At 40.5% G+C, this 16,107-nt stretch overlaps 3 protein-coding genes across 3 annotated transcripts; all 3 read left to right on the top strand.

The window, feature by feature from the left end:
• The first annotated feature begins 1,843 nt into the window (after window positions 1–1,843).
• On the top strand, window positions 1,844–3,505 carry LOC140765542 (uncharacterized). Its single transcript, XM_073104683.1, has 2 exons — window positions 1,844–1,975; window positions 2,115–3,505. The coding sequence occupies exon 2, from the start codon at window positions 2,318–2,320 to the stop codon at window positions 3,320–3,322; it is 1,005 nt and encodes a 334-aa protein (XP_072960784.1). The 5' UTR covers window positions 1,844–1,975; window positions 2,115–2,317; the 3' UTR covers window positions 3,323–3,505.
• Window positions 3,506–6,401: 2,896 nt separating this feature from the next.
• On the top strand, window positions 6,402–9,030 carry LOC140766205 (L-type lectin-domain containing receptor kinase VIII.1-like). The gene has a single exon (XM_073105674.1). It carries the CDS (start codon window positions 6,709–6,711, stop codon window positions 8,920–8,922), a length of 2,214 nt encoding a protein of 737 aa, XP_072961775.1. The 5' UTR covers window positions 6,402–6,708; the 3' UTR covers window positions 8,923–9,030.
• Window positions 9,031–12,256: 3,226 nt separating this feature from the next.
• Window positions 12,257–16,012, top strand: LOC140765751 (probable serine/threonine-protein kinase PBL25). The gene is made up of 6 exons (XM_073104975.1): window positions 12,257–12,328; window positions 12,558–13,143; window positions 13,542–13,729; window positions 13,856–14,045; window positions 14,299–14,690; window positions 15,296–16,012. The coding sequence occupies exons 2-6, from the start codon at window positions 13,023–13,025 to the stop codon at window positions 15,671–15,673; spliced, it is 1,269 nt and encodes a 422-aa protein (XP_072961076.1). The 5' UTR covers window positions 12,257–12,328; window positions 12,558–13,022; the 3' UTR covers window positions 15,674–16,012.
• Window positions 16,013–16,107: the final 95 nt, after the last annotated feature.

The following is a 16,107-nucleotide window of genomic DNA, read 5'->3' as shown; positions in this document are numbered from 1 at the left end:
TGAACTTAATTCTTCAGTTCTCTACTTCTCTTTCGTACAAATGACTACATCTTTGTCTCTCTTCCTGTTAGGGAGCCAAGGCCATTTGAGGATCTATTTCGCTATTACCAGTATCCATCAGCACACATGCATCTGTGATCTAATGGGCCTACATATATATATATATATATATATATATATATTATAATTTATAATTTTCTACTATATAATATCTTTACTGCACTTGCTGTAGCAAGAGCATGAACCAATAACAGGGTGCCTTCACTATCTTTTCTCACTATCACCATCAGATGATCACTCACAATAGTCTGCTGGACTTGTGAAGCGTCAAATCGACTCCCCACCTTTGCATAGTTTTTCTCTCATTCAACGTTTGCTACGAGTTATCAAATCAAGGAGTAGTTGAGTATGCGTTGGTTATGCCTGGATGATGCAGTTGGAGGTATCGAGCTATGGATTCAATAATTGGTAGGACATAACACGTTATTCAGACATTCATGTGAGTTAGATATCATTGCACGGCAGTCGGTGAAATTGTTCTCTTCCACTAAAAAGTTCTAATTTCTATGTGACAAATCAAATCAGGTATATATATATATATATATATATAGTATGAATTTAAACTCGATTATACTCATATCGTATACAATTCCATTTAACTATGTGAATATTATTCCTTTCGCTATCCATATATATGTGTTTAGAGAGTTTGAGCGGATTCAATATTCTAACATTACTATCAGGCAAATTGGTTAAAAGGTTTTCAATTGCTTTTTTGTTCTTTTTTCTAAGCAAATACTTTAATACTCTTTTAAAAATTATAATCTCAATTTAAGGATTATAATAGTTCATTTTCATACCGATATCTCTTAAACCATGTTACATTAAAAAAAATTACATATTAGTTAGAAGATTTGATTACGTACATCTAACTTTTTTATTATATGTTTTTTTTTCCGTTAAAATTTCTCTCTTAGATATAAATATATTTTAATTATAAAAAATATTATCTAATATTAAACAATTTAAATTTAACTGTTTGAAGATAGATTTCAATTTAATATAATTATCTATCTCTATCCGTTATTAAATTTAATTTAAATCAATCTTAAACTAATAAGAGATATACGTAAATAATAAAAAATAATATATCTAATCTAATTAAACTCTAATTAGAGATAAAATTTAATTAATTTTTATTAATTTATTATAAAAAGACATCAACACTCATATATATATATATATATATATATACTCTTCGTTAAGGATATATATATTTTTTACTTAATAAATATTAAGATAATATAATTATTAAAAAATAATATGCAAGGTAATATATTTAAAAAATAATAATTACCAATTGAATCAGTCATAATTTTTAAATTTTTTATATTTATGTTATATTCGCTGAGGAATTAACTGTTAGATTTTTATCAAACTAATTAATAAATAATTATCTCTAAGATATAGAAAAGAAGGGCTGTTTTTTTATTAAAAAAAAAACTTCCAATCAAAATATGCCACTTATTCGGACTTTTAAGTAAATTCCTGCTGCCGGAGGAGCAGGCGATCTGTTCCTTGCCAGCTACTCATCCTTACCCACCCCGTCTGGTTCTTGTGGGCATTAAAACCGACCTGTACGATATTTTCGCGATTCATCTGACGGTGACTTATGATAGTGGATTTAGTTTATGCCTCCCGAGGAGTACGGCCACAGCGGGGAACTACCCTTCATATGATCTTTAAAAATAAAATTAAAATCATATAAACACTCTTCATATGATTGTCTCTTCCAAATCCAGTCTCTCACACAGTGAGACTGTGAGTGAGAGAGAGAGAGAGAGAGAGAGAGAGAGAGAGAGAGAGAGAGAGAGAGAGAGAGTGATGTAAAGCGAGAGCCAGATTCCCCTTTCTCTTTCGTGTCCCATGAAAAGTAGATCTCGAGGCATAGCAGACCAAACATTTTACATATCAGGTCAAACGAACAATGCCAGGCATTACTATAGCACCTTTCAAGTTCACTTATTTTTTTACTACCGTAAAGAATTTCTTCTTTATATTTTGGTTGATATTATGATATCTTTATAGCTTTTTAATTATGAGATTGGTGACAGGAACATGATATTCTTAAAGTGGTGGTAGATGAGTGAAAAGATTTTAACTGTCTCTTTACTCTCTTTAGCCTTTGGGCAATGGTACAGCTCCAGTTAAGCAAAACCCATAAACATACAGCATTGCACAAGCAACCACCAGTCTTTCGTCTACTCTTCCTCCACCTTCTTCTCTTCTCTTCTCTCCCTTCCTCCTCTTTTCACCAATGAAGCCGGCGTCATCGATGTCGCCGGCGCCGAAATCTATGGTCCTATCGAGCCCTGGTCGGCCTGAGAAGCTTCCGGCGCTGGGCCTGGCTCGTCTGCTGAGCCGCAAGAGCCGGACCCGAGCCCGATCGAGCGCAATGCTCGTATCGCGAAGCAGAAGCCTGGGCCGGGCTCCGCCGGTGGAGGCCCAAGGAGACGAAGGCGAGCCCTCCTCCCCTAAGGTCACGTGCATCGGTCAAGTCCGAATCCGAAAGAGCAAGAGCAAGAGCAAGAAGAATTCCACCATCAAAACGAAGACGAAGCCGCCGCCTATGCCTATGGATTGCAGATGCCTTCGTCTATTCGATAGGAAGCCGCGCTGCGTTCGGTTGTGGCCGAGTTGGAAATTAAGCGTAAAATTTAGACGTTACAAGAAGAGCTACAAACAGCAAAAGGGTACGGAATTGGAGGTAGAAGAAGTTATCGAAACGGTATCAAATCGGCAACGTGATAACAACTTGTACTGCGTAGAGGAAGAAGAAGGTGAGCATGAGACGAAGGTTTTCGTGCCGTCGGCGGCGACCACGACGCCGCCCAAGAACGCGCTTATTCTAATGAGATGCCGGTCGGCGCCGCACAATCGCGCGTCTTCTCTTGCTACCTCTACCACTTTGTTTCCTCCGAAAGAGTCGAAATTGGTGGAAGAGGAGGAGATGGAGGAGAGCAAATCGACTAAAGAAGATGGAAATGGAGAGGAAGGGGAGGGGGAGGAGGAGGAAGAAGAAGAAGAAGAAGAAGAAGAAGAAGAAGAAGAAGATGAGATGAGATGCTCGTCGTCTCGGGCTCTGGTGTTGATGAGGTGCAAGTCGGAGCCGGCGAGGAGGTCGGCGGAGGAGATGGAGATGGTGGTGGCGGCGGAGGCGTCGTCGTACTGTTTCTGGGCTACCAGTAGCAGTAAGAGGCGGCATCGATGGTTGGATCTGGCTCACGTGGAGCGGACCCCACCGCCCCTACGAAGTCACTGAGCTCAACTCCAGTTTACCGTCTTTCTTTCTCCTTTTTTGGATGTTTGGTGGAGGATTTTGTTGTCCGGGTAGTCACTTAAATTCTTGTTGTTAATTAATTAGGTGTTGTAATTTGTCTGAGTTTGTTCATATTAATCCCAGTGTTGTCAAAGCTTTTCTTTGTTCCAAGGAAAATTTATCAACCCCCCCCTAACGCCCCAACCATATATATATAATTGAAAAGCGATTTGATATATGAGTGGTCAACATTTTTGTGGATATATAATCACTTAATCCTATGCGACGTTGGACTTCATATTTGATCTTAAAGGCAAAGTCAACGCAAGCATTGGATCCCTTCCATGCCTTTCTTTTTTCTAATATTGTGCGTTGACTGAATGCCATCCGTAACTGGAACATCCAGAGGACAAACACTTAAATGGCTTTTACTCCTCCCTTATAAGAATAATAGGTCTGCCTATTTTAGTTTACTGAAACCCCCAGCTCATCCAACCCAGAAGACTTATCTCACATTGCTGGTTATGCATCATGCGTGCAGGCAGCACAGCAGCAGATCGTCTCCAAATCAATCTGCTGCATTTTCATTCATTTGTGCTCCGTCCGTCTTTATATATATATAAAGAGAAGCCTTGCAGAGCCGACCATTGCAAGCTCTGCCAACTATAGTAAAATATGGGCGTTGCAAGCAGGGTTAAAAGAAGCCTTGGGAAGATGGGAGCAGGTAATTATTGAAACTGATATTCTGTCGATCATTAGGATGTTCATAGATGAAGACAGCTCTGCCTTAGAGGGGGTCTTGTAGAACACAGAGGGAAAGGAACAGAGTAATTGATTGATTAGCCAAACTAGAAAGACAGTCAACTTTGGGGGAGAGCATGAGATAGTTAGAACTAAAAACTATTTTGTATTCTGATAGATTGGGTAATGAATTAGCTCGGAATGTAAACCTTAGCTGATTAATCAATATATGTATATATATATATATATAAATAAAGAGAGTAATTATATTTAGGCAATTAAATCCCCTTAAATATCACCCATTTTTACGTATAACTACCAGAGAAAAACTAAAAACACTAAAATACCCTTCAGAAGATAAAGAGTATTTTGATAAATTAGAATTTCTCTCTCATCTTCTCTCTAAAATATAAGAGTGAACATATCATGTAATTGCTCATATGGTATGCATATAATAATTTATGGATGAAGAAGATTATAGAATTTAATAAAATAGGTGTTTGAGATATTTTTAAGAGTCCGAGCAGTCTAAATGCAATTAATTCTTTTTTTTAAAAAAACTAAATTTTCCTTTATATTTGCCGCATAATTATTTAGCGGTCGGGCAGTCGGGCAGCCAAACTATCAAGATGATACCCTGGTGATAAAAGAATGTGTGCCTATAAGTCGACGTGCCCATGTTCAACTAAAGCTAGAGAGCGTTATGATTTTATAGTTCATTTGGGCTTTCTCCTATAACGCCCAATATAGAACCCTAAACAAACAACTGGGCCGGCCCACTAGATTTATCGTGTCCACTTGGTAACCTCCATTCACTTATCCATATAGAAGGGGGATCCAAGAGCCTAGTGGACACTTGTTTTGCCACCTTGGTTGCTTAACAAATTAAGCAAACTCCAAGAGGATATATATATATATATATATACCTTCTTCTATGCAAAATTAGACGTACTTGATGACTTGTTATATATTAATATTGGTTATTGGTCTCTTCTGCCTCGAGAAAAGAACCAAGGCTTTGTATTCATAATCCTCAGATTATTGCCCATGGCTGTTGCGAAGAGGTTCGACAAGTCTTCCAACGTCTGTGCAAAGCATGCAAAACTAGAGCTGGGGAGATCACTGGGATCTGTCTCTCAGCAGAATTGTCCTAATTTGAGTTGATATTTTCAAGATTTTGCATGGGATTTATATATAAATGCCATCAAAGACAGAGACCAAATTAAATTAGGACTTCTGGCGTGGATTCTTAGGGGGCCCATATATTGATCAATGCTACTGACCACAAGGCCACTTATATTAATTCCTGCCCTTATCTAGCTTGCATTGCACACAAAGGAAAGCTAGCTCATCCTACAGCCATGTCTTGAACCAAAAGTGAGACAAGAACAAAGGGAAAGGCATTAGCCATAAAGTGTGACGTGTACGTGACGAATTGTTTGGAAAGGAAAGGGAATCCCCAGCTACTTATTAGGGCGTACTATCTACTCCACGCCTCCACTTTGCTGATTCTTGTCTTCACCCACTTACCATTCTTAAACCTTTGGCCTATTTCACAGGCCAGCAATTGGATTCCAATCGCATCACTGGATTATATATAATAATAATAAACAGTGATGGATCATCATCAGTCATCACACACTGTGCCCTCCTCCAATTCTGTTGACGGACTTCATTACCAGGATAGGATACTTTTAAGTTTTAATGAAGTGAGAAAGGAGAAGGATATTAGCTACTGGCTAGACGACTACAATAGAGTATGAATATATATATATATATATATATATATATTTATATTTATATCTTGGAGTCATTCCCAGTTGGCTCGACCAGCCCATCACCCCATGTTCTGGAACGTCTGGCTCTCTTCACGGGAAGAGGAGCAAACGGCTACTCTTTGCTGATAAGGGGATAAGCTTGCAGGGCCCATAGTCGCAGGAATTTCTTACAGCAAGATAGTCGCACGTGAACTGGTAGCAAATTTTATCAACTATCAATCTACTATCTGCATCTGAGAGTGTAGAGAATCCTCTCTTTTCTTGGTGGTGCAGGTTTGGCAGCAAACACGTTGTTGAACAGTAGGTGCGGTGAAAAGGTTCTGCGCCAATAAATTATTTTTGTACCAATTCATCCATTAAGGTGTTGCCACGTGGTTCGTGTGGTACACTGCAAGATATCTCATCGCTAAAGTGAACTTCGATCGCTGGGAGGGGGGATTAGACTACGTACAGTATTCAGCAGGAGAAAAAAGTCCCAATCTTTTAATTTGACTGCATCCGAGTGCCCCCCCCCCCCCCCCCCCCTCAGTCACATGGGAGCATGAAATAATTTAAGTAAACGCCACCCAGTTAACAATAATTTTCCCTCCTCTTCTTTCTCTCGGGCAATCTCTCACTCTCTCTCTCCCATCCTCCAAGTTTACCGTTGCAAGTGGTGAACGTGTCGTGTTAACTCGCCACTTGTCCCCACCGCTCTATCTTTGGGGTATATCCTTCATCGTCCCCATCGCTTCTTCCTCTCCGCCCTCCCATAATTCTTCTTCCCTTCCGCTCCACCACCCACCTTCGATTCCCACCTCTCACTCTCATCTTCATTTTTTCTACTGATAATGTTACTACTACTACTAGTACTACTCGTAGCCACTAACAATGAGAAAGTTCTACTCCAGCGCTAGCATACTGCTGCTATTCCTATCACTGTTACTATTTCATTTGGATTCTAAGCGAGCTCTAACGCACGCTACAAAGTTCGACTTCGATTCTTTAACTCTGGCAAATTTAAAGCTCCTTGGCGACGCCCATCTCAAGAACGGCAGCATCCGCCTCACCCGCGACCTCCCCGTTCCCACCTCCGGCGCCGGCCGCGCGCTCTTCGCCGATCCCATCCCTATCCGCCACCCTTCCACTCGTCTCCCTCTTCCTTTCTCCACCTTCTTCTCCTTCTCTATCACCACGTTAAACCCTTCCTCCGTCGGCGGCGGCATAGCTTTTCTCCTCTCCCCCAATAACTTCTCCATCGGCGACGCCGGCCCCTTCCTCGGCCTCCTCAATGCCGATTCAGCGGCCTCGTCGCTCGTTGCCGTGGAATTCGACACGCTCATGGACGTCGAGTTCGATGACATTAATGGAAACCACGTCGGCGTCGACCTCGGCAGCATGGTCTCCGCCCGGGTCGCCGATCTCGACGCTGCGGAGATCGACTTAAAAAGTGGGCTTCTCATCAACGCTTGGGTTGAACACACTGACGGCGGAGTCCTCCGCGTCTTCGTCTCGTATTCGGATGTCCGCCCCGCCGTCCCTGTCATCGAGTTTGCGTTGGATCTCGGGCAATTCGTCGAGGACTTCGCCTTCGCCGGTTTTGCCGCATCCACACAGGGGAGCACGGAGATCCACAGCATCGAGTGGTGGAGCTTCTCGTCTCCTTCGCCTACCACCAACAATGCCGTCCCTTCTTCCAATTCAATTATTGCACCTCCCTCTCCGCTGCAGCCATCCGTAGCTCCCGTCGGCTCAAGCGATGCAAAAATTGTTTCGCCGCCGTCTTCGCCTTGCCATAACAACGGGCTATGTCGACAGGGCCCGGGGGCCGTCGCAGGGGTGGCGACGGCCGGGGCTTTCGTTGTCGCCTCCTTCGCCGGTTTCGCCTTCTGGATGTTCGCTAAAAGGTCTAAATCAGTCAAGAAATGGGAGAATTCTACGGCGGCGTCAGAGATTGTGAAGACGCCGAGGGAGTTCAGCTACAGGGAGCTCAGCGTCGCCACCCGTGGCTTCGACTCCTCGCGAATCATCGGTCATGGCGCGTTCGGCACGGTGTACAAAGGAATCATCCCGGAGACCGGGGCGATGGTGGCCGTCAAGAGATGCATCCGTAACAACAAATCCAATGGCCGCGATGGTAACACAAATGGAGGACAGGGGAGAACAGAGTTCCTCTCGGAGCTGTCCATCATCGCCAGCCTCCGGCACCGGAATCTAGTCCCCCTCCAAGGCTGGTGCCACGAGAAAGGCGAAATCCTCCTCGTATACGACTTCATGCTACACGGTAGCCTCGACAAAGCCCTGTTCGATCCCAATTCGCCGCCTCTGCCGTGGCGACACCGGAAGAACATCCTCATCGGCGTCGCCTCCGCCCTCGCCTACCTCCACCGCGAGTGCGACCGCCAGGTGATCCACCGCGACGTAAAGTCCAGCAACGTCATGCTCGACGAGGGCTACCTCGCTCGCCTCGGCGACTTCGGCCTCGCCCGCCAAGTCGAGCACGACAAGTCCCCCGACGCCACCGTTGCCGCCGGCACGATGGGCTACCTGGCCCCGGAATACCTCCTCACTGGGCGCGCCACCGAGAAGACCGACGTGTTCAGCTTCGGCGCCGTAATCCTCGAAGTGGCGTGCGGCCGCCGCCCTATCGATGACGACGATGTTAACAACAACAACAACAACAACCCGGCGAGCAACGTTCGGCGGTTCAGTAATTTGGTTGAATGGGTGTGGGGGCTTCACGGCGATGGAAGAATTCTCGAGGCCGTGGATCGGAGATTAGAGAACGAGTTCGAAGAAGGAGAGATGAGAAGGGTGTTATTAGTTGGTCTCGCTTGCTCGAGTCCGGACCCGGTGATGCGGCCGGCGATGAGAGGCGTCGTGCAAATGCTTAACGGCGAGGCGGAGCCTCCGCTCGTGCCGGGGTCAAAGCCGTCCATGAGCTTCTCTACTACTAACCACCAACTACTACTTAATCTGCAAGATAGTGTCTCCGATTGCAATGAGATGAGAATCAATATCTCTTGCTCTTGGTCGGCTTCGTCTTCTTCCCCTCTGAGAGGTTCCTTCCATGGCGGCGGCGGAGAAGACGGAGTGAATAATTGACCAAGTGGTGGTCGGATTCGTAACAATTTTTGTCGGATACTAGTATGGACATATGTACATGTGTATTTGTTATTTCTAATGCATTCATTTATATTTATATTAATCTTGGTTTAGATCATACGACTCAATATGAGCTCACTTTAAAATGTTGTTTGGTTGAGAGCTTCTCTGCATGTTATATTAAGATAGATGCACTATCTAATTTAAAATTTATAGTACACTAAATTTAAAAAATAATATTTAAAAAAATTAATTAGATTTAAATATAAATTTTTGCCATCCATTTAAATATAAATATCTTTCTTCTGTTATTTTAATTTCAACTCAACTTCCACTCTAAACCAATCTCAATCCAACTCTAACCCATCTTTCTCTTCTTCTCTCAATTTCATCATCAACCACTTGTTTACTAAATACATTATTATAAAATATAATTAACTAAACATATATCTAACGGATACAATGTTAAGACATATAATCAATCAAACAAGCCATATATTTCTCTAGATATAACATTGAGAGAAATATGTATCTCTTAGTACACATGTATTTTTAAATACTAGAAATCAAATGACTTCTAAATACCTAAATCTGAGGTGTTTATATATAATATGCTGATTATGCTCCTACAGTGAAAATTCGAAATTCTACCGTGAATCTTGTGACAAACAATTGTCAACGTGATGAAATATGACTTCCATTTTGTTGTTGGAAGGTTGGTGTCATGACTCATGACTCCAGAGCATGAGCATGAGCATGAGTAGGCCATTGTCTCCTTCCTAAATGTGCCTATACTTTTTTTAAATCTTTTATTTACTTGAATGTCTTTCTAAAATAGATACTTATATATTTATTTCTCAAAATATATGTTATACGTATAAATATTCTTTTGATTACTTTTTAAGTTAATTCTTAGTAATTTAATAAAAATACTGTTTGCTAAAATAAATCTATAGAATTAGAATAAAAATAATTTTTTATATTTTTATATTTTAAATATTTAATTTTAATGGTTAGTTAACTCTTAGTGTATATATATATGCAAAAACCTCAATTTTTAAAGTTGCAATCGTTTTGTTATTTGGCTTCTCGTAAACTTGATAGAAATAGAACACTGGACAACTAAAGTGTCACTATCAAGGTAGACTAGCAACAACACAAAACCATTGCCAACTTAGACATGTGTAAAGCACTTTGGAGTACACACATGAATGATTAATTAAAGATGATGGGTTGGTGAGAGTGGATGGTGGATAATTGAGTTTACCAATGATTAGCACATATGGCTAGGTTTGTAGAAGAAGCAAGGTGGAGCCAGACTAGATAGAAAACTCTTTCTTGGCTCTAGCTCGGCTTGAGCTCGAAATCAGCTGAATATAATTGGCTTTAGATCGGCTCATCTCAAGCTTGTGAAAAGCTTGAGCTTAGATAGCTAGCTTTGGCAAAGTGTTTTATGGCCATAGAAATAGAGGTGATTATCGGTCGGGCTAGACTGAGTTCTAGTCGAGCTTTTTAGGTCAATCAAATTTAAATATTAGTTCACAGTCTAAACTGAGCTTAGGCATAAGTTAGAGCTAGGATTGGACAAGTCAGACTTAACAATCATCTCTATATAGAAATAACGGTTTAATAAAACGGTTGCTCAAATTTATCAGTATCAGCATCAGCATCCCAGTATCTGATAAGGCAATATTTTCTGGACACTGGATATATAGCGAGTGTTTCCTATAAATTTTACATCCATAATATTGTAGTATAGAAATAAAGGTGGTAAGGTTATACATTTCCATTAATAGTCAAGACTAATTGACATCAGGGGCCTAGTAGGCGGAGAGTCAGAGTAGCCACAAGGGTGAGATTTAGAATGTGGAAGAAGATTTTGAGCAAGATATATATTCTAAGGTTTACAGCTTTTAGAGTTGTATTTATTTTTTAAGAATCAATTGGATCTTATCTATTGGTAGTAATTATATATATTTATATATATATATTCAATAAGATTAATTCTTTGAGCTTGCTAATGAAGCTCAGCTCGACTTGTTTAGAGCACGACTTGTGAGCCATGAGCCCCACTTAGAGACCCACTGAAAGATACTTGTGTGGTCCCATTGTAAGGTTAGAATGGTTGATGGCTACTCTGCATCTTCTATCTCGCCCTATCAATTTCCACGTTTTGTATTGTTTTCTTAGATTGTATCCAAATAGTAATGCATCAGGTGGCGGAGTTAGAATGTTATTACAAGAACAGTTACTCAGAATTGAAAAAAAAAATTTGTATACCGAATATCAGATTTAAATATTAGTTCACGGTCTGACTCAAATAGAGGTAATTATCAGCCGGGTCTGAACCGAGCTCAAGCACGAGTTAGAGCTAGGATTGGGCAAGTCAAGCCCAATCGTCACCTCTGCATAGAAATAATAGTTCAATAAAATTGTTGCTCAAATTTATCAGCATCAGCCTCTAATAAGGTGATATTTTCTGGACACCGAATATATAGCAAGTGTTTCTCATAAATTTTACATCCATAATATTACAGTATAGAAATAAAGGTGATAAGGTTATACATTTCCATTAACAGTCAAGACTAATTGGCATCAAGGTAAATCATATAAGCTTGTCAGCATGAGCAAAAATAGATTTATAATAGTCGCCAAAATTTAAACACAATCTTTTTAAATTTTTGTCTACAAAACCACTAACTATTAGAACAAAATATCTATACAGAGAATTGGAAGGTTGTGGACAGTGAAGGCATGATTGCCAGAGAGTTTGAAAGAAATAGATTTTGGGTAAGGTGGAGGTGTAGGGCCTCAGTAGCTGGAGAGTTAGAGGAGCCACAAGGGTGAGATTTAGAATGTGGAAGAATATTTTGAGCAAGACATATAATCTAAGGTTTAAAGCTTTTAGAGTTGTTATATATATTTTTTAAGAATCAATTGGATCTTATCAAATCCGAGTTTGAGTGAGCTAGGTTTGGTTCAATAAGATTAATTCTTTGAACTTGCTAATGAAGTTTAGCTCGGCTTGTTTAGAACATGATTTGTGAGCCATGAGCCCCACTTAGAGACCTGCTGAAAGATACTTGTGTGGTCCCATTGTAAGGTTAGAATCGTTGATGGCTACTCTGCATCTTCTATCTCGTCCTATCAGTTTCCACGTTTTGTACTGTTTTCTTAGATTGTATCCAAATAGTAGTGCATTAGGTTTAATACAAAAAAACTAAAGAAGTTTAATAAAAAAAGAAAGCCTCATCTCAAATACACCCGCAACTAGAATTTTAAAAATGTTATTAATGGTAGAGTTAATAGTTTAGACAGCCTGAATTAATCCATAGATCGTCGACCCCTTTTTTTTTCCAAAAAAGAGAGAGAAAGAGCTGCGGAAATAATCAGCTGTTCATCTTAGGTAAACTCTATATATGAAGATTCTCATATGTTTGATTGCTTCACTTGATTCATCTTCTAAGAAAGACTATTGTCAGTAGTAAATAACTCACTTTTTTAATTTATTTTTTATAATCAAACGTCAAAAGAAGAAGAAGAAGAAGAAGAAGAGTAATTTCTTCGTGTTTTATATTTTTATACCTATAATTTATCCATGTTATTATTAATGAGTTCTAATTAAATGCCAAAAGCGTCGTTGGAACCAAAATGCTGTTCATTTCAACGTCGGGAAGCCGAAGCCATTCGTGCGTGGGAGATCACTCGCTTGCTCCGAGAAATTAGTAGAGCTTCTGGTCCTCAACGTTCACCTACAGACATGTCCGCGAATCCCATCCGCCTCTCTCGGAGACGAATTCGACGTCTAAATCCATACCCTATCCTCCTCCTCTTCCTTTCCTATCCCACCTCAGGCGGTTCTTGTTTAACCACCACCATCACTACCACCTTGATTTCCATTCCGTTTAATTGCCTTGAGGATCTTGAAGCGGCTTGATTGAGTTGGAAATTAGTTTCTTGTCCAAATGTGAGATGTTGGTTCGTTTTCTTTTCTGGGTATAGTGGATGCATGTCGAGAGTTTGTAGAATTGCGCTTGTGAAGTCGTTTGTTTGATTTGAGTGAGGACGAGAGAAGGAAGGGGTGAGAGTTTGCTTGCGAGATGAGCTGTTTTTCTTGTTTCACGTCTGATGAGAAGAAGGCGACAAAGAGGATCGATCAGAAGAAGGAACCAGCGGCCGTGCTGGTCACAAGGAGGGAGAGTGAGTTGCCCAGAAGATGTGGTAAGATGCCATTACTTTATTCTCTACATTAATGGAGAAGTTGCTTTGTGATCAAATGTTTTAAACCATTCTCTAATGAAATTAAAGATTGTCATGTAGTAAAATGCCGTTACACAACAATGCGACCTCACTCCCATTACTATTAAGGTTTTGTTCGTGATGCATGGAGTCCTAGTACGATATATAACTCGCCACCTCTTGAGTTAAATCTGTTCATGAACTTCTCCGTAGCCTGGACAATATTAAAACTTATAGTAGGATTAATACTTGGTCCTCTCCATATAGATATAATGAATATCTTGTCACCACTTGTTAAGGTGTATCTTTGATTAACTTAGGAAAGGAAAGGATGATTTCTGAGATATCAGACATAGGCTTATAGTTAGCTGCTTATGCAGAAAGTGCCATACAAAAGACGATACCAGAAGCTTCATCGAAAAGAGAATCTGGCAATGGAAACATTGCAGCACAAACATTTACATTCCGGGAGCTGGCCACAGCTACCAAGAATTTTCGGACTGATTGCTTGCTAGGTGAAGGGGGTTTCGGAAGAGTCTACAAAGGGCGCCTTGACAATACTGGCCAGGTACCTGTGTTCTTTGACATCCATCACTTACTCAATTGAGTTTATAGTGGGTTCCTTGACAATATGACTGATTGAGATCTCGTGAGTTTATGCACTGGTAGTCTAATACCATTTTGTTGGCACTAGCTTGTGGCTGTCAAGCAGCTGGATAAGAATGGTCTTCAAGGAAACAAAGAGTTCCTTGTTGAGGTTCTAATGCTCAGTCTTCTTCACCATCAGAATCTAGTCAACCTTATCGGATATTGTGCAGATGGAGATCAAAGGCTTCTGGTGTATGAGTTTATGCGTCTGGGTTCACTGGAAGACCATTTGCTTGGTTTGTTTCTTTAAATTCTCCAGCATTATTTCATATTCCCTTCTGCAGTATGTCACACCATCATGTTCTCTTGATACAAAGAGTTTCTACATGAGCATTGAAATATTTGACCATTCATGCATATGAAAATCTTTTGGATATCAATTGATGGTGATACATAGGGTTGTTTGTTCTAGGATAGCCCGTCCTACAGTTTATTGGTAGTCGAGTGTGTTGTTTGTCTAAATTAAGTCATGAACTACTGTGTTTGCAGATATCTCTTCTGATCAGAGGCCATTAAGCTGGTATACCAGAATGAAAATAGCTTTAGGTGCTGCTAAAGGTCTAGAATACCTTCATGAAAAAGCCAACCCACCTGTCATCTACCGTGATCTCAAATCATCCAATATCCTACTCGATCAAGACTATAATCCAAAACTTTCTGATTTTGGACTGGCTAAGCTTGGCCCTGTTGGAGACAAAATACATGTCTCCTCGAGGGTGATGGGGACGTATGGCTACTGTGCACCAGAATATGCAAGAGCAGGTGAACTCACAGTTAAGTCAGATGTGTATAGTTTTGGAGTTGTTCTTCTGGAGCTAATCACAGGGAGAAGAGCTGTCAACACAAGTAGACCAACAAATGAACAGATTTTGGTAAACTGGGTATGATTCACAAACTTTATTCTTGAGCATCTTAAATACTATATTTCTTAATAACTTTCCCTGGATTGATATTCCGTTGGTACTTATTTGAGATTGTCACAAAATCAATCAAAGAATTATATGTGAATGATTGTATTTAATTTTTCTTGCATATATTAGAAGTGTTCTGCTCTGCTTATACATGCTTACTATTAGATCTTCAATCGCCGGTCCTAACCTTGGATAAAGGAAGCGGGTTGCAGTTGGTAGAGTAAAACACTAAAACCTTTTGTCTGCATTGTCTTCCTTTCCTTTGAAATGGATGAATGAGATTGTTCAAGATAACCCAAGTCCGCAAACAAGTGATCCTAGTTTTCAGTATTCCATCTATGCAACTCTTTCAAGATTCACATAGCTCGTGTTGGAGCCTTAAAGATTTAAATAGTTTCAGCATTCATTCTATAGAAAGTTTGCACTAAGATAGCTGAATGGAGAAGAAGAATCCATTACAACCAATGCCAAACAGTTGGATTAAAGATTTGTTCTTCTTGTAGATTGTATAGGCCCTCTGATACTTCCTCAGGTTTCAAGTTCGTAATACTTGATGTATCATTTGACTCTAATAGGCACAGCCGATGTTCAAAGACCAGAAGAGGTTCTCAGAGCTTGTTGACCCACTTCTTGAAGGAGACTACCCAGAGAGAGGCCTGAATCAAGCTGTTGCTGTAGCTGCTATGTGTCTACAGGAGGAAGCCTCAGTCCGTCCATTAATGGCTGATGTCGTTGTGGCTTTGAGCTTCCTGATGGCTTCGGATAGTGAGGATGAGAGCTCGACTCATCCATCTCAACCCCCACTCCTTGAATCTAATGCTCTAGTAGGTGATTACAGCAACCATGAAGAGGAGAGTGCCGTTGACCGGCAGCGTGCTGTTGCAGAGGCCATTGAGTGGGGATCGAACTCCAGACGCAACCAGCGACCCCGAAGTGAGATTAGTTTGTTGTGAGACTAGAAATGTTTTTGGTGCTTGTATTTTTACTGCAACTGCTACAAATATGATTACGATAGAAAGCTATCCCAAATAATTGGGTTGAATTTGAGAGTCATTTTCCAGTCTTTCCGTTCAACTCCATTTTTTGAGGAATTTCTTCCTGAAGCTAAGGCTATCAAGTCTCTTATAATTACTCTTATCTGAAATTAAACGCTGGTTTCACGGGCATTCATTTTTTGTTTTACGATACAATTTCTGCATCATAATATATAAGCAATCTCACCCTCTCATGAAGCATGAGAGAATACTAACAACATTAACAAGCTCATTCCTTGTGTTCAGATTTACCCCCATTCTGCACCTACAAGAACTCTAATATTTTTGATAGCAACGTTTCAACGTAACTTTGCCTGCACCTTGTCACGTGTTCGCATCAGTAACTGTACTAG

This window comes from Typha angustifolia, chromosome 8 (assembly GCF_048772165.1).
Source record: "Typha angustifolia cultivar Huaian chromosome 8, ASM4877216v1, whole genome shotgun sequence".
Lineage (NCBI taxonomy): Eukaryota > Viridiplantae > Streptophyta > Magnoliopsida > Poales > Typhaceae > Typha > Typha angustifolia.
Note: the sequence above shows the minus strand (reverse complement) of the source record. Positions and strands in the feature narration are given on the sequence as shown.